The 18633-nt window shown below is 39.2% G+C and overlaps 1 protein-coding gene across 1 annotated transcript in view; it reads left to right on the forward strand.

Annotated features, from left to right (window-relative positions):
- Window positions 1-18633, forward strand: part of C5 (complement C5) — an 85649-nt gene that overhangs the window by 43840 nt on the left and 23176 nt on the right. Inside the window, exons 21-28 of the mRNA XM_044265014.1 lie at window positions 635-862; window positions 2283-2343; window positions 9100-9189; window positions 10438-10650; window positions 11122-11197; window positions 14032-14191; window positions 15961-16056; window positions 17352-17523. Coding sequence (XP_044120949.1) covers window positions 635-862; window positions 2283-2343; window positions 9100-9189; window positions 10438-10650; window positions 11122-11197; window positions 14032-14191; window positions 15961-16056; window positions 17352-17523 — 1096 coding nt within the window. The remainder of the gene's footprint in view (window positions 1-634; window positions 863-2282; window positions 2344-9099; window positions 9190-10437; window positions 10651-11121; window positions 11198-14031; window positions 14192-15960; window positions 16057-17351; window positions 17524-18633) is intronic.

An 18633-nucleotide genomic window follows, 5' to 3' on the forward strand; every position in this document is an offset into this window, starting at 1 on the left:
ATGTGACCTGATTTTATCATACAGTAAGAGGCAGAGCCAAGATTTGAACCAAGATCTTCCTAGAGCCAAAGTCTGGCTGTAAAATGGAGTACAAGTGGGGAATTAATAAGCGACAAGATTGGAAAAGTAAGGTGGGGACATATTGGGCAGGGCCTTGAACACCAAGAAATGGAGTTCTCAGTCTTTCCTAAAATCATTGTTTGTTAAATACCAAAGGCTGAGCTAAAAGATACAAAGAGGAGTAAGACACATAAAGTGACCAAGCCTGGGGTTCCCACCGCCTAAGGTACAAGCATGTAAAGAGACCATGTAAAAAATGATATCATGACAACATGAACAAAGAACCTGAGAAACTTCACACCTGATTTAGAAGGTAATGATCCAAAGAAGATAAGACATTTCAGAGCTAGGGCTAAACTTGGCAGACATCCCTTCACATTGCTAAACTCTACAGTAGCTTGTGTGTGTATGTCTGAAAATCTAACATGAGCTTCCTCCTCTGCCTTAGAATCTAAGGGATTATTTAACCCTGTAAAAATCTCAGGGACAGTTTTGTATCCAGACGAACGACGTCAGGGCACACTTTCCTTATCATAAAGTGTTTTAATATAATGGTTCATTGGTTATATTTCAGTTCTGTGTTAAAATGTCTGCTGTGGAGGAAATCTGTACATCAGGAAGCCCAGCTATCAACCACCAGGGCAACAGTCCCTCCAGATGTGTGTTCCAGAGAGTAGAAGCTTCCTCCAGTCATCCAGTGACCTTCACCGTGCTTCCTCTGGAAGCTGGCCTCCACAACATCAACTTTTCACTGGAGACTTCACTTGGAAAAGAAATCTTAGTAAAAACATTACGAGTGGTGGTAAGAAAAATGTGCTTTTTTTTATGATTCTTTTTAATAACACTTTTTTCATGGGTGGAAGGGATTAAGAGTATACTTATCGTGGTGAGCACTGAATAGTGTATGGAATTGTTGAATCACTATTGTACCCCTGACTGTGTATTGATTATAATGGAATTAAAATTTTAAAAAAGAAAGAAAAAGAATGACAACAAACACTATTTTCAGTCTGGAAAAAAAAGTTGTCAGCAGCTTATCATTAAGTGGATCAGAAAAAGAACACAGAAAAACTATATAAATATGAATATAACAGAATGCTAACATTTGGGGGAAACCAAGTAGAAGATATCTCAGGTTTTTGGTATGATTCTTATAACTTTTCTTTCAATCTGACATTATGTTTTAAAAATTTAAATAAAACAATGGTACTTCATGATTGTAGAACATATGGAATAATGAAAAGCCACAGAGAAGAAAATTAAAATCACTGATGACTCCCACACCCAAAGACAGGCAACTTTGACAATTTGATATATAGCCTTCCAAGGTTTTCCCCCAACACATTCAAAAGGCGTGTCTTGAAATCTATGTGCCAGACATTGTGCCAGGTACTGGAGATCCAGCAATAGATAAGACACAGCCCAGGCATTTATAGTTTAGAATTTATAGTCTAAAAAATGTTTCATTTACAAATAAGTAAAGAGACTAAAAAAGGAAGAAAATTATCATTTATTAAGTACTATTTATCCACATAGTCTATTGAGTGTTTTCATGTTACCCTAGTAAGATTAAGGTTCTTGCCAAGAGTCACATGATTAGTTAATGACAGAACGGGGTCTTCTTAGGTCTTCATTCTCTGACTTGTGTTTTTAGCCACGCAATCACTTCGGTAGACATATACTGACTTATTTTGTACAAGGCATGTCCTATGTATCCTTGCCTGGTAGTTCCATGCACAGACTAAGGAGACAGGCTGCCTGGGTTTGAATCCTGGCTCCACCACTTGCTAGCAGTGTGACATTGGATAAGTTTCTTGATTTCTCTATGTGCCATTTTCTTCATCTACCAAATGGGAGTAATAATAGTTTCTACTTCATGAAGTATTTTTTTTAGGTTAAACAAGATAATACATAAAAAGCATTTAGGTCAATTTCCTGGCTTATGATAACTTCTATTGAAGTATTTGGTCTGGTTATTATGCAAGTAGCCAGAAAATCTTATTCTTGCATTTGTGAATATAAATATTTAAACATATTTTTGCCTTTAAATTTTTTTTCAATTGGAAAGTGTCCAAGTTGATCCAAGAATTCAGGTCATATAAATTTAATTTTATTTTTTCATCATTTGAAGGGGGCAGCTGAAATTCAGGGAACAAATTAAGGCTTCACTGAGGGAGTTAAATTTAATTATATTCTTTACTGAGTGTTTTCTGCCTTTTTAGCCAGAAGGTATCAAAAAGGAAAGTTATGCTGGTGTTACTCTGGACCCAAAGGGTATTTATGGTAGGTAATTTATATGTTGTCTTTTCTCTAGAAATTAAAGTGTCTAGGTAGCCTGAAACATTGTTTTTCAAAATGTTAGTTGTCTGGAATAAGAAATATTCATTTCTTAGTTCATTGACATTCTTGATAGCACGTGTTGTATTATAATCTGGATGGGTTTAGAACAAAGAAAAAGAATTCCATTATTTTTAAGTGCAAAGCATTGAAATTGCGATAATTGCATGACTTCTCTTTGATATTAGTCATTTTGTATCCATCACAATGATAATTTATACTATTTTCTTATAGAACCATCAATCCCAAGGAATACCTAAGAAAAAGTAATTTCCATACTTCTTTAACACACAGTATTTGAAAACACAATAATGCTGATTAATCACTTAACTAACTCATTCCTTGTTGTTCCTACTATCCTACCTTTTACCCTTCAATAAAGAAAAATCCATCTTAAATGCATATATCCAGATGCTCCCTTTTTAACTTAATTTTATCTTCACATAGACCTTCTTCCAGCCTGTCCATTGTGAAGGATCTGTGGGTAGAGATATTACAAATTCTGAGATTTGGAGCCTCATGAAGTTACTTATATCAAGCCTCAGAGCCAATGTGTCTTTATTTTCTTCCTGTTTACCCTGTGCCTCCCATACTGACATTACTGCAAACAGATTTGCAAAATGGCCCTGTCTGGTACATCCCAGGTGTGGACATCAGGGCCACACAATGGGAATGATCTTTTACCTGGGAATAAATCTCTCAGTCAAAAATCTTGGTAAAAAATTAGTATAATAAAACCTATGCCTCTTTCCAATCTTGCCATATAACCATTTCCCTTATTGTTTTAGACAACTTAGATTTAGGCAGCTTTGTAACTTTCTAGAGAGCTAAATAGGGTAAAGATGACAATTAAAGTGAGTTTGGAGAGTTTATTAAATACTTCCAATATTTATGTGTTAGAATTGCTATATACTTTATAGAATTCCTTTTTTTTTAAGGCTAACATGTATTTGGAAAAGTAGATGGACAATAACATCACTAGAAATTTGGGGGAAAAAATCAGTGAGGGAGAAGAAGGTATCAGAACAAATTATAAAGTAATAGGAATGAAAATAGTGTGGCATCAGCTTAAAATGAGGACTAAATGTAGAAACTCAATCCAAGGAGCCCTCATCTTTGATTCTTGCTTTCTCTCCCCCACAAGCCTTTGCCTCCAAATCTTCTTTGGGTTGCAGGGAGTTCAGTTCCTCACCACCCCCCCACTTCTTGGCACACCACGTCACTGCTCTGGGCAGGCCCCTTGTGTTTTCTTTCCTCCCTTCATTCCTTTCTCTTTTTTTAAATGTTATGTTAGTCACCATACAGTACGTCATTAGTTTTTGATGTAGTGTTCCATGATTCATTGTTTGCCTAAAACATCCATTGTTCCATGTAATACGTGCCCTGTTTAATACCTATCACAGGGCTCACCCATCCCTTCATCCCCTCCCCTCTAAAACCTTCAGTTTGAATCCCAGAGTCCATAGTCTCTCATGGTTTGTCTCCCTTCTCTAATTTCCATCCACCTTCATTTTTCCCTTCTTTCTCCTAATGTCCTCTGTGCTATTCCTTATGTTCCACAAATAAGCGAAACCATATGATAATTGTCTCTCTCTGTTTGACTTATTTCACTTAGCATAATCTCCTCCAGTCCCAGCCATGTTGATGCAAAAGTTGGGTATTCATCCTTTCTGATGGCTGAGTAATATTCCATTATATATGGATCACATCTTCTTTATCCATTCGTCTGTTGAAGGACATCTCGACTCCTTCCATTGTTTGGCTTTTGTGGACATTGCTGCTTTGAACGCTGGGTGCATATAGCCCTTCTTTTCACTGTATCTGTATCTTTGGGGTAAATACTCAGTAGTGCAATTGCTGGGTCATAGGGTAGTTCTATTTTTAATTTTTTGATGAACTTCCATACTGTTTTCCATAGTGGCTGTACCAGCTTGCATTCCCACCAAAAGTGTAAGAGGGTTCCCCTTTCTCATAACCCCTCCAGTATTTGTTGTTTCTTGTCTTGTCAATTTTTGCCATTCTAACTGGTGTGAGGTGGTATCTCAGTGTGGTTTTGATTCGAATTTCCCTGATGGCTAATGATGTTGAACATTTTTTCATGTGGCTACTTGAATAGACCAATAACCAGTAATGAGATTAAAGCAGTGATCAACAACACCCCCCCAAAAAACAAGAGTCCAGGACCTGATGAATTCCCTGGGGAATTCTACCAAACATTCAAAGAAGAAATAATACCTATTCTTCTGAAGCTGTTTCAAAAAATAGAAAAAAGGAAAATTTCCAAACTCATTCTATGAGGCCAGCATTACCTTGATCCCAAACAGGCAAAGACCTCATCAAAAAGGAGAATTGCAAATCAATATGGCTGATGAATATGGATGCCAAAATTCTCAACAAGATTCTCCCTACTAGGATCCAACAATATATTAAAAAGATTATCTGTCATGACTGGGTGGGATTATCCCTGGGATGCAAGTGTGGTTCAGTATTTGCAAATCCATCAATGTGATAGAACATGCTAATAAGGGGGGAGAGAAGAACCATATGGTCCTCTCAATTGATGCAGAAAAAGCATTTGACAAAATACAGCATCTTTTTCTGATTAAAACTCTTCAGAGTATAGGGATAGAAGGAATATTCCTCAATTTCATAAAAACCATCTATGAAAAAGCCCATTCTCAAATTCAAAAAGTGAGTTCGAAAAGTAAATATCATTCTCAATGGAGAAAAGCTGAGAGCATTTTCCTTAAGATCAGGAACACAATTAGGATGCCCAGTCTCACCGCTGTTGTTCAACATAGTACTGGAAATCCTAGCAACAGCAATCAGACAACAAAAAGAAATAAAGTGTATCCAAACTGGCAAAGAAGTCAAACTCTCTCTCTTCCCAGGTGACATGATACTTTATGTGGAAAACCCAGAAGACTCCACCCCCAAATTACTAGAAATCATACAGCAATTCAGTAATGTGGCAGGATACAAAATCAATCCATAGAAATCAGTTGCTTTCTTATACACTAACAATGTAACTGTAGAAAGAGAAATTAAAGAATCGATTCCATTTACAATAGCACCAAAACCTTACCCTGTAATAAGCTAAAGAGGTAAAGGATCTATACTCTAGAAACCACAGAACACTTGTGAAGGAAATTGAAGAAGACATGAAAAGATGGAAAAATATGCTCATGGATCGGAAGAATGAACATTGTTAGGATGTCTATGCCACCCAGAGCAATCTATACTTTCAACACCGTCCCGATCAAAATACCAATGGCATTTTTCAAAGTGCTGGAATAAACAATCCTAAAATTTGTATGGAACCAGAAAAGACCCCAAATCACCAAGGAAATTTTGAAAAAGAAAAACAAAGCTGGGAGCATCATGTTGCCTGATTTCAAGATATATTACAAGGCATGATCACCAAGACATCATGGTACTGGCACAAAAACAGACACATGGATCAATGGAACAGAGTAGAGACCCCAGATATGGACGTTCAACTCTATGGTCAGGAAAAAATATCCAGTAGAAAAAAGACAGTCTCTTCAATAAATAGTGCTGAGAAACTTAGACAGCTATATACAGAAGAATGAAACTCAACCATTCTCTTGCACCATACACAAGAATAAACTCTAAATGGATGAAAGACTCAATGTGAGACAGGAATCCATCAAAATTCTAGAGGGGAACATATGTAGTAACCTTTTGGACATTCTCCCTTTATTCCTGACCCCTGATCCCTTTTCCCTTCCTTTAAATGCACCCACTCAGATCCTATTCTCTATCTTACTCTATTTCTTAAGTTTTTAAACTCAACATTCTGTTTTAAAGGAATACTCTCTGCTTCTTACAGTGTTTCAGAGTATATTCCACCACAATTTTACTTATCCGTGCTATAGTGACAGATTCCCCACCATTGTGAGCAATACTGCAATGAACATTATACATCTCCCTTTACAGATCTGTCAGCATTAATCCAGACTGTATATCCAGGAGTGTGGATATATGTCAGAGGGCATACATATGTTGAATATTATTTACTGCTGTCCTGTTGGTCTTCAGAATGGCTGTGCTATTTATACATCTGCCAGCACCACGTGAACATTGTCATCCCTCTACATTCTCACCAGCACTTGTATTATTGCTGGGGTATTGTTACTCTAAAATGTGCCATTTATGAGAGGCATAGGATGCTGTCTCGTTGTTTTAGTTTGGATCCTTCTGAGTACAAAACATCTATTGGCCATTTGGTCTTCCCATCTGTGAATTTCCTATTCTTATCTTTTGTACCTTGTATATTATTCTCACCCTTATTAAAATCCTTTGAGGAAAATATTATTACCTCTATGGAACTGATGAGCACATCAAGGCACAGAAAGGTAAAGTGTCTTGCCCAGTGTCACATATAGAGGACTCCTTCTGAGTTCCATGATCTTTCAACCACACCGCAAACTTCTTAAATGTCTTCACTGAGTTTTATTTTAATATTATATCCTTAGGGGCACCTGGGGGCCCTGGTTAAGCATCTGCCTTCTTTCTGGTTATGATCCTGTGGTCCTGAGATCAAGCCCTGCTTCAGGCTCCCTGCCCAGCAGGAAACCTGCTTCTCTCCCTCTCCCACTCTTTCTGTTTGTATTCCCTCTCTTGCTGACTCTCTCTCTGTCAAATAAATAGATAAAAAATTTTTTAAAAATTACATTCTCCGCATTTATTAAAAGTTAATGAAGAAAGAGGTTACCTGAGGAACATTCTTGTCTCTTCCACAAGCCATGTACTTGTCCCATTAAGTGGCAAAATGTCACTATTTTCTTTCAGCATCTGCTCTGTGGCAGGGACAGTGGTAAATGCTGGGACCACAGTTTTCAATAAGAGACGATTCCTGCCCTCAGAGCTTTCCTGGTAGGACAATGAGAGGTGGGGGTCTCTGTGGTGACTGCTGTTGGTCCACAGTAAAACTTCTGAGATCAGATCCAAGCTTCATCTCTGCCCGCTCTGTGGTCTGGAGCAATTTGCTTTCTAAACCTCAGTTTTCTCATCTATAAAATAAAAACAATAACAATAGACCTAGCAAACAGGGTTGTTGTAAGATCCAGTATAACAATGCATTTAGAAGATTAGCAGAGTGCTTGGTGTTCTATCAGTAGAATGATAAATACCATTTTGATGAAATAAACCAATGATTAAAGTAGAAAAATGCTCAGATAACAAGTATGCTAAAACTCTGTTATTACACATAGAGAAAAAGTGTCTAAGTTAAATTGAGAGTAAGTGGAAAGAATTTCAGGGCATGCATCCCAATGGAGCTAATCTTCAAATATCCTTGACTGAGCAATTACATTAGCTATTTTTAACTTTCAGTTCCGAGAATAATTTTCTCTCTTTGGACAAAATGGCATGCTCCCTTTTTCTGGTGGAATAAATTTATATAACCTATTTATTTCCTATCTTTTAATGACCAGAAGCTTACAGTTAAATTTAATGCTCTAAGGAGATTATATAAGCCTAGGGTTTGATAAAAATCCTTGATTATTTTTAACTTACTTTTAAAATTTTAGTATAGTTACTATAGGAGGGACTTTTATTTTCTTATTTTTTTTAGATTTTATTTATTTATTTGATGGAGGCAAAACAAGAGAGGGAACACAAACAGGGGGAGTGGGAGAGGGAGAAGCAGGCTTCCCGCTGAGCAGGGAGCCTGACTTGGGGCTCTATTCCAGGACCCTGGGATCATGACCTGAGCCGAAGGCAGACACTTAACAACTAAACCAGCTGGATGCCCCAAAAGACCTTTTATTTTAAGACAATTCTTTGGAAGCTAGTATATTATAAATAACCTGCAACTGGGATTCCTTCAAGAATTCTAGGTAAACTTATGAGATTGCACCTCACGCCAGTCAGAATGGCTAAAATTAACAAGGCAGGAAATGGTGAGGATGCCAATAAAGGGGAACCCTCCTACACTGTTGGTAGGAATGCAAGTTGGTGCAGCCACTCTGGAAAACAGTATGGAGATTCCTCAAGATGTTAAAAATAGAACTATCCTATCACCCAGTGATTGCACTACTAGGGATTTACCCCAAAATATAAATGTAGTGATCTGAAGGGCCACCTGCTCCTTAATATTTATAGCAGCAATGTCCACAATAGCCAACCTATGGAAAGAGCCCAGATATCCATCGACTAATGAATGGATAAAGAAGATGTGGAATTTATATGCAATGGAATATTGCTCAGCCATTAAAAAAAAATGAAATCCTGCCATTTGCAGCATGGATGGAACCAGAGGGTATCATGCTAAGCAAAATAAGTTAATCAAAGAAAGACAATTATCATGTGATCTCATTCATCTGTGGAATTTAAGAAACGAAACGGAGCACAGGGGAAGGGAGGGAGAAATAAAACAAGATGAAATCAGAGAAGGAGAAAAACCATAAGAGACCCTTTTTTCCCCCCCATAAGAGACTCTTAATCATAGGAAACAAACTGAGTGTTTCTGGAGGGGAGGGAGGTAGGGGAATGGAGTAACTGGATGATGGATATTAAGGAAGGCATGGGATGTAATGAGCACTGGGTGTTATATAAGATTGATGAACCACTGACCTCTACCTCTGAAACTGATAATACAGTATGTGTTAATTAATAGAATTTAAATTTTTTAAAAAAGAATTCTGTGTAACTCTAATAATTTTTTTTTAACTTCAGGTGTCATTAGTCGACGAAAGGAGTTCCCATACAGGGTGCCATTAGATTTGGTCCCCAAAACAAAAGTCCAAAGGATTGTGAGTATAAAAGGTACAGTGACAAATGCCATTTTTATTTTTCATTTCAGTTTATGCTTTAAATAACAAATATCCTCATGATTATTTTGTTTCTACTCTTCTCTCTCCTCTCTACTCAGAAGCATGTACAAATCCACTCTGGGGAAATCCTGCTCTTTCTCCCACCTTCAAATCCCCAACCGCTTTTCTGACTGTTTTCTCCCATTGGCCTAATTTAAATGGAGATTCCTTCTCCCATGATGAAGGGTGGGGGTTACCACTGACCCAAAGACTTCTCTCAAACTTTCCATTTCCATTTCCAACCACTCTTGCTCCGGAGAGGGCTTTGTGGCCTATAAATGGCGCCACCAGAGTTGCGCTGCTCTGCTGAAATATCAGTCCCAGAGTCGTTCTTTCCCCTCAGGTACATTTGCAGAAGTGGCAGCTTCAGTGAGTTTCCTCTGGTCTCTAACCTTTATAATTCAGTCATATGTCATCAAAACAATAGAATGTCCTGACTAACTTTATCTCAGATAAAGCCCTGGGCTCAGAATGTTAGTACTGTGAGAGACTTTTTAAATAATGTGCAATCCTGGTGTTGGTTATGTGAAAATTTGTTTGCCTAGTATCACACGGTGACTTTTAGACAGAGTCCCCACAGCACTCACAGAACACTCACAGCCCAGGCGTTTTGCTTTGCTTTGTGGGAGCAATTGGTTCATAGAGTTTACAATGTCTAAAGCTGTCAGGTTGGACGAGAGCAAATTTGCCATATCTATGCCATATCTATGCGGTAATCTGCCTGCTACATTATACCATCTTAGCACCATATTCCAGGGGCATTTTAAAACCTGTTCTTGGTGTTTCTTTTAAATCCATATTCCTCACTAGATATTTTCTGTCTCTCCCCAGCTAAGAAGTTAATTCAACTGCCTAGATAAAAAGAAAAGAACAAGGGGGCGCCTGGGTGGCTCAGTCAATTAAGTGTCCGACTCCTGATTTCAGCTCAGGTCATGATCTCAGTGTTGTGAGATCGAGCCCTGAGTCGGGCTCTGCCCTGGGCATGGAACCTGCTTAAGATTTTCTCTCTTCCTCACCCTCTATCTCTCCCCCACGCCCCCCGCTGCCCCACTGCTTGCTCTCGTTTTCTCTTTCTTTCTCAAAAAAAGGTAAGAACAGGGATAGTTGCTCTTCTCTCTATTTAAAATATATCATTACTCAGAAGTTGTTAGAAACTGATTGTGCCTTTATCTTGATTTGTTTGTTTGTTTGTTTGTTACAGGACTACTTATAGGTGAGGTCATATCTGCCGTTCTGAGTCAGGAAGGCATTAATATTCTTACCCACCTCCCCAAGGGGAATGCAGAAGCAGAACTGATGAGTGTTGTCCCTGTATTCTATGTTTTTCACTACCTGGAAGCAGGGAACAATTGGGACATTTTTTCTACTAATTCATTAGTTAAAAGATGGAACCTGGATAGAAAACTTAAAGAAGGTAAAAAAAAATCTATTTTACATATTGTACATAAAAATGTTGTGACTTTTAAACTGATGGTGTAATTAAAATAATATTTAAGGTTTTATGAATTACACAGAGCATAATCATAAAAGCATTTCTGTAAAAAGAAAATTGTGAAATAGATACAACTATATAAATAAATACTATTTTCTGTAGCATTTCGCTTAACTTAACAAAATGCCTGGATGAGAGACAAGACACCTGCATTCCAACCCCTACAGAGCACTTCCTTCCTTCTTGAATGAACTCAGAATGTTCTCCTTGATAATTCCCAATTCAAACGATTCATGATTCAGATACTTCTTTCGAGAAGTTTAACACTGGCCGCAGAGCAGTGCTTGCTGCCCAACACCAAAGGAAGTTTACCATTCCCAGGAGCTAATAAACACTCTCTGTGTAGAAATGAAGGTCAGTGAAGCACTATGTTCTTTTTCTGGTGCCTCTCAGGATTGGTGAGCATCATGTCCTACAGAAATTCTGACTACTCTTACAGCATGTGGAAGGGTGGACGTGCTAGCACCTGGTAAGTAGAAGGTTGTGATTTGCATTTTCATAAAATAGTTGATTAATTAACTAGAGAATCTTAAAGGAAATTCCATTCATCCATTTGCTCAGGCTGGAAGTGTAGTTCTCCTTCATTGCTTTTTTTCTCTTGCCAGTCATGTCAGATCCAACAAATACTTCTGGTTGTACCTTCAAAATGTATCCGAAGCTTGACTACTCCCTACAAACCCCACCACGCTGTCCTGGTCCAAGTCACTCCCATTTCTTACCTGGACTATTGTACTAGCCTCCTCTGCTCTTTTGTCTTCCACCTTTCCCCTCTTTATCTATACTGAACACAGCAACTGGAGTGACCCTGTTAAAACATACGTTAGATCACATCACTCAGAACCATTTGGGAGCTTCCCATCTTACCCAGGGTAGAAACCAAACTTACTGTAAACCCCAAGACCCTACATGGTGTGGCTTCACCTCACCTCTCCAGCTACATCCCCTACTATTCTCTTTCCTTCCACTCAAGCCCTACTGGCCTCTTCGATGTTCCTTGAACATATGAGGCATTCCACTTCAGCGTCTTTGCAACCACTGTTACCTCTGTCAGAAATGTTCTTCAGGTATCAGTGTCTAGTTCCCTTACCTCCCGCAGGTCTTTACCAAAAGTTGCCTTCTCAATGAGGCCTCTACTAATCATTCTATCAAAGTTGCATTCCATTCCCATCCCAACATTTCATATCCTGCTCCTCAACTTTCCCTTTCTCCTTAAAGTTTATCATTAACATTCTTTCTTATCTCACCTGTTACCTGTCTTGCCACTAGAACGTAAGCTCCATGTGGGCAGTCTCCAGAATTCTGAGTGTCTGGTACACACCTGACATGTAGCAGGTGCTCAGTAAGTACTTATCAGTGAAGCATAATAACTTCCTTATTTCTGATGACTTGAAGGCAAGACTGTCTAAATTAACTGAAAGTACACATTGCAATCGATTTTCAGAAAAAATATTATCATGCACTGACAAAGTATGCAATGAAAATATAGTGTTCCAAGTGCTTTATAAATTCTACTATATGAAACACTTTTAAGGCTTTTACAATCTGGAATAACTGACTTTTAGATTATGCCCTGTAACTATTGAGAGTCCCCCGGATTTCATCCTTCACCTCTTATTTTCTGTAATCTCTCCTTGTGCAATCTCATCTTTGCTCATGATTTCCATAATTTCTACACAGATGATTCCCTAATGGATGTTTCGAGGCCTAACTTCTTACCTAAGCTCCAAATCCACATTTCTAGGGATCTGAGAGCCAAAGACCCTTCAAACATAATCCATGCCAAATTCAGATTTTTGTTTTGGTTTCCTTAATCTGTGGGCGACAATACTGTATACAAGTTTGAATCATCCCTTTCCTTTTGGCTCTATATCCAACCAGTTGTCAAGTCTACACATTGTACCTTAGAAGAGGGTCTAACCATATGCGGGCGGCATGTTTTAAAAGACATGTAGACCCCTTGAGCATGCCTACTGGAAGAAACCCACCAGGTTGCAAGGGTTAGGGCTTAGAAACCAGCACAGCAACAGCTGGGAACTAATGCTTAGAGGACAAAATGCCCCCTCTCCCCAAGAAGATGCAGTAGCCTTTCAGTAAATATCTGGGGCCTCTCGAGAGTTCTCGGCAAGACTGAGTGGCTGTTGTTCAGCCAAAAATGCAGAAATATTTGGGTACTGTCCTAGACTGAACTCTACAAGTTCCTTGAGAGAAACATACACAGAATAAAATGGCCAGTATCTGAATACCTTCAAAATATTTTTTGAGTACAACATATAATACATTATTCATTTTATTTTATTTTCAAAGATTTTATTTATTTATTTGTGAGAGAGTATGAGCGAGCACATACTCTCGGGGGCAGGGGGAGCAGAGAGAAAGGGAGAAACAGGCTCTCTGCTGAGTAGGGAGCCCCATGTGGGGCTTAATCCCTGGACCCTGGGATCATGTCCTGAGCCAAAGTCAAACACTTTACTGACTGAGCCACCCAGGTGGCCCAATATATTGTTCATTTTAGAAATAAAAATGAAAATAAAACATTTTAAGTGAGAGGGAAAGTCAAGTGGTCTTACTCTCAGAAGTGAAGGGCTGAAGGGCGGGTGGCTCTGGGTGCTCAGAGAGTGAGGGAACGGGAACAGAAGAGTGGGGGTGAAATAAAGAGGTATTGCGGGGTTATGAATTAGATACTCTTAGACATTCTTTAAGAGATATTAGTAGCAACTGAAATTGCTTCAAAAAGCAAAAAACAAAAACAAGAAAACCTCAGTAATCATGATAGTTAAAGCTTCGTTGTGAAGTAGTGAGTTCTGCGTCAATGGCGTGACTCAAGAGGAAATGGGGTAAACACTCCTGTGAATGTTGGGGAAGGAAATTCAGGCCTCAGACAAGACTTCAGATTAACCAGCTTGTACACATTGTACAATCTAGAATTTTAAGATCTTTCTCTTCTAGGTCTCGTGTGCATACGTCAGTGCCCTGACTCAAAACTATTTGCTTCACCACTATTGTCTTTAACTTTAGAGTAATTTTGTTTTTAATCATCAGGCATCAATTTTTTAGTTTGTGTGCTGGTTAGCAATGTTGAAATCGCAAAAGATGTATTGTTCACATTTGTTGACTGAACATTTTTGGAGATCTTCCTAAAATCTTCTCTTCCCTTGTAAAATGGTGACAACATACTTTAGAATTGTATGATTTAAAATGTTATTTTCTTTTAAAGAATAAATATCATTTTAACTAAAACACACATAAGTTGAAAGCCAAAGGGATTGAACATCTAAATATTAGTTATTTGATTTTGTCTTAAAGGTTAACAGCTTTTGTCTTAAGAGTACTTGGACAAATAAGTAAATACGTAAATCAGAACCAGAATTCAATTTGTAATGGTTTATTGTGGCTGGTGGAGAATGCTCAACTAGAAAATGGATCTTTCAAGGAAAATTCTGATTATCAGCCAATAAAATTACAGGTAAGGAAACCAAATATATAGATTAGCAACAGTTTTATTTACAAGTCTGAGTTTTGTTTTCATCCTATTTTAGAAGTTTGAAGAAGGGAAAAAATATATATGCCTTTAAGAAAATCCTGTTGTATACAGGCAAAGAATATGAAAGTTCTTCTTGCACTCCTCTTCACACAATTCAGTACAGGTCAGATGAGAGATGCCTTTGACATCTCATATGTCACAGGCACTGGTGGTCCACAGGGTGTAAGTACTAGAGATCTTAGAACAGATAAAATGTACTCACCTGTCTACATACCCTTGGTATAGACTCCATACTTGAAACTCAGAGCCTTTTTACATATCAGGGCTGCAAGGCGTTGTCATGAAAGATGGGACCCTATTTATATCCTGTTGGTAAGAGGGATTAGGGTCAGTTTTATTAAGCTGTGCAACAAAGTGTTGTATGATGTTAGAATCTACCTATAAACTTGAATTACAAATTAATTATAGTATCTCTCCAAGATACCAGTACAGTATCTTTTACTCCCTTCTACTCCTTAGAATGTTTCTTTAAAATTCAATGGTGTTTTTAGTTTGGTTGATTGGTTTTGTTTGTTTTGTTTCATTTTTGTTTTGTTTTGTTTTGGGTTTTTGTTTTTGTTTTTGCCTGCCCTAATCTAACCCCCTTCTGGCATGATATCAGGCATAAATGGGTAACAGGAAACTCCTGTCCTTCTGTTGCACCAATAGCAGACTAGGGCTCCCACAAGAAACAGAGGGCAACTGACATCATCCAGGTGCTACCTGAAGAATAAAATACTACATTAAATTTTTTCTAAAGATTCCCAGGTATCCATCCACCCATCTGTCTATATTTATTGAACAACCATTCACTGAGCACCTAATACATGCAAGGGTCTATTTAGAACACAATCAGGGAGGAGGTGTGGGAAGGATAGACTGCCACAAAGCTCACACACTGGTAGGGAAAGTAGGTTATACATACTAGCAACTCTAATCTACATATAATTGTGTGTGTTCCTTTACATATACAAGAAATACTTACTGAATGTGTACTAAGTGCTAGATGGTAGAGACACAAGAGTGAACAAAACAATTGTGATTAGTGAAGCCATAGAGCTGATGCTCTAGCAGAGAAGTCAGATGTCAGTAAGTAATTTCAAGGGTTCCATACATGTTAGGAAAAGGGAAATACAGTTTCATTGAAAGCAACTTCTCCAATCTCATATGGGAGAACTGGAAAAAATGAGTTGGCCAGGATCCTGGGAGTTAGGTAGGAGGAAGGCAGGAAGAGTGTTCCAAGTGATGCAAACAGTGTGCCTGGCATTTTGAAGTGGAGAGAGAGGGTGGTTCATGCAAATAACTGGGGCCAAAAGAGCGAGGGGGTGAGTGGCATGAAATAAATCTGGAGAGTTAAATAGAGGACACTTCGGAAGATCGTATAAACATTGCATTGGAATGTGACTGCTCTAAGAGGACATAATATGGGAGAACAAAGTCTGAATAGTGCTTCAGAGAGGGAGTTGTTTTTTAACAGGGTTTTGAAGGAGGGGGAGAAATTTGTGGTGAAGAGGTATGAAGTGGAACTTCAGTGGGAAGGGGAGGGAGAGAAAGGCATGTGAAGGTATGCAAGTGAGGAAGATCCGGATCTTCCTGAGAAATGGCAAGCAGTCCAGCTGGAATGCATGAAGGGAGAAGGGGAGATTAGAACCAGGTCATTTCATTTTAAGGACACCATTTCACTCTCCATTTAAAACATTGCTTACTTTTAGGGAACCTTGCCTATTGAAGCCCGAGAGAATGCCTTATATCTTACAGCCTTTACAGTGATTGGATTTAGAAAGGCTTTTGATACATGCCCCACAATGGTAAGTAAGAGTTTCCTTCCTCTAGCACTGATTATCTGTTTCTATACCATTTAGTGGGAGGGGCCGCCTTGAAAATAAAGTTAGCTCCAAAATCAAAAGATTGCAGAATTATGATAGGTATTAGAGACCCTCTTGCCCAGCCTACTTGTTGACAGTTGCAAAAACTAAGACCTATGGGTAAGGTGGCTTTAATTGTTCAGTATCACAGGCTACTAAATTATGGAGTAGACAGTAGAACCAATAACTTGTGCTAAGGAGAAAATGACGTGGTATCCCTAGCTTCCTTCCAGTGTCTCTGGTAATATTACAACATACATATGACTGTTATCCTACAGTGGAGGCGTTTTATATCATGGAACTACCAAGACCACACGATAGTATATTTGTTTCTTTGGGGTGTGCCATTTCATTTGCTTAGAAGCTGAGGGGAAGGGGAGAAGATTCACCTGAGTGAGTCAACGTGGAAGACTCCAAGGGGTAGCAGAGATGTTTCTCTGATCTGGGAAGAGACAGTCCCTGCCATGAGGTCAAACACATCTGCCTGCAAATCAGAAGCAAATTAGACAATGTCCTTCAAACGAGCCTACAGAACAGACATAGAGGAACCCAAAGGTGGTTTGCAGGACTTCATCCCCAAAACAAAATAATGTTTTTAGTTTGTTTCAAGATAATTGCTATTTAAACTTAATAAGACAAAATAATCAACAAGGGACAAGTTCCCAGGGCCCTAGAGGGCCAGTCGATACCTAGTGGTACCTGAGCGAGAAACAGTGGTGCTCATGCACGTATCAAAAATAAATACTTCAGTTGTCTCAAGACAAAGTAATAGAGACAATTTCCCCAGAAATTCTTAGGATCAAAAAGCACTCTGGCAGCTTGGTTCTTTTCCTTCTATTTATGCTTTTATTTACTAAAATTCCTTTTGAAAATATGAGTCTGTCCAGCTATGCCAAGGCAGGGACATGAGGAAAGCTGTGTCTGTGCTCTGCTTCTTCTTCCCGGAGACTACATCTGATATGGGAAGGAGAAACTAAAGGGAAAAACCTCAACAGAGATGAGAACTGAGGGGCAAAAACTGGACCCAGTTTGTACAAGTGCATTTTCCCTCTGAGACTGTACTCTGCTCCTTCTCCTAGAGGGATTGGCTTCAGGGAGATACCATCCACTTCCATTAAGTCATTTCTCACTCTACCCCTCATCCTGCCTGCCCGGGGATGGTGCCACCTGGGGGTAGTTCTCATCAGTTGACAGGTTGAGGCTTGACAAACCTAGATATCTTTTGCTCTTGTTTCCAGAAAATCAACGCGGCTCTCACTAAAGCTGATTCCTTTCTGCTTGAAAATGCCCTCTCAGCCCAGAGCACCTTTACACTGGCCATCTCTGCTTATGCTCTTTCCCTGGGAGACAAAAGTCACCCACAGTTTCAACCAATTGTTGCAGCCCTGAAGAGGAAGGCTTTTGTTAAAGGTATGACTTGTTTCGTACGTTCATTTGACAAGTGTTTACTAAGCATGTAGAGTCTGCTAGTTCTGGGAAGGAGGTTAGGGTTTGCAAAGTTGAATAGGACACTATCTCTGTCCTAAAGGAAGAAATCATCATAATACAATATAGTAAGTGCTGTTAGTCACTCATTCAGCATATGTATTGAGCACCTCCTATATACCAGACACTGTTCTAGGTTCTAGGGATAAAGCAACAGACCAAAAGAAAAAAAAAAAATCCAGATCCTCATGGAACTTACATTCCAGTTATGGAGAGACAGACAAACATGGTAAGTAAAATATTCAAAAAGTGAATAGGTTAGTGATGACTGATATGAAGAAAAATGAAACAGGGGAGGGAGTGGGTTGTAACTTAAACCTCGCTGAGAAGCTAGTACTTGAGTTGAGACCTGATGGAGGTGAGAAAGCAAGCTGGGGCTATCTGAATGATGTTCCTGCTGGAGAAGCAGCATGTGCATATGCCTGAGGCAGGAGGGCGCCTGGAGCTCCAAGAATGGCAAGGAGGCCAGTATTGCTGGAGAGGAGTGAGATGATGGGGACACCAGGGAAGGAAAGGGGGAGGGAGTGAGGGAGGATCATATACGGCCTTGGAAGTTATTATAGGAGCTCCACAAGACCGCTGTACAATGTGCGTGGCTCCCAACCAGGCCAGTGAACTGAGGCTGAAATTCAGCTTGTGAATTCCCCTAGCCAGGCACTCTGGGCTGGGTCTGCTTCTGCTCAGACCAAGGGGTGCCTGTGTCTCATTCACATCCAGGTGCTGTGGGGGCCAGTGGAAGCCCAAACCTTTAACTTCCACTTCAGGTAAAAAGAGAAGGCACTGGAGGACTTTTAGCAGAGAGGCGTGTGCTCATTGAAAGTTTATTGCACTTTCCACTCTGGCTTATCCTGTATTGAGTTGGCTATATGTGTATTTCATTTTGAAAAATAAAGATACCACTTCCTATGGGTCAGGAGTAAAGAGAGAAACAGGCTAACAGTGATCGCTGGCCAGTGTTCCTATCGCAACACAGGCATAGTTGGACACTTCTGAGCCCTCTCCTGGCTGAGGTTTTCTAAAAGCTTGATAAATGTA

The sequence above is a fragment of the Neovison vison genome, chromosome 9 (assembly GCF_020171115.1).
Source record: "Neovison vison isolate M4711 chromosome 9, ASM_NN_V1, whole genome shotgun sequence".
NCBI classification, from domain to species: Eukaryota; Metazoa; Chordata; class Mammalia; order Carnivora; family Mustelidae; genus Neogale; species Neogale vison.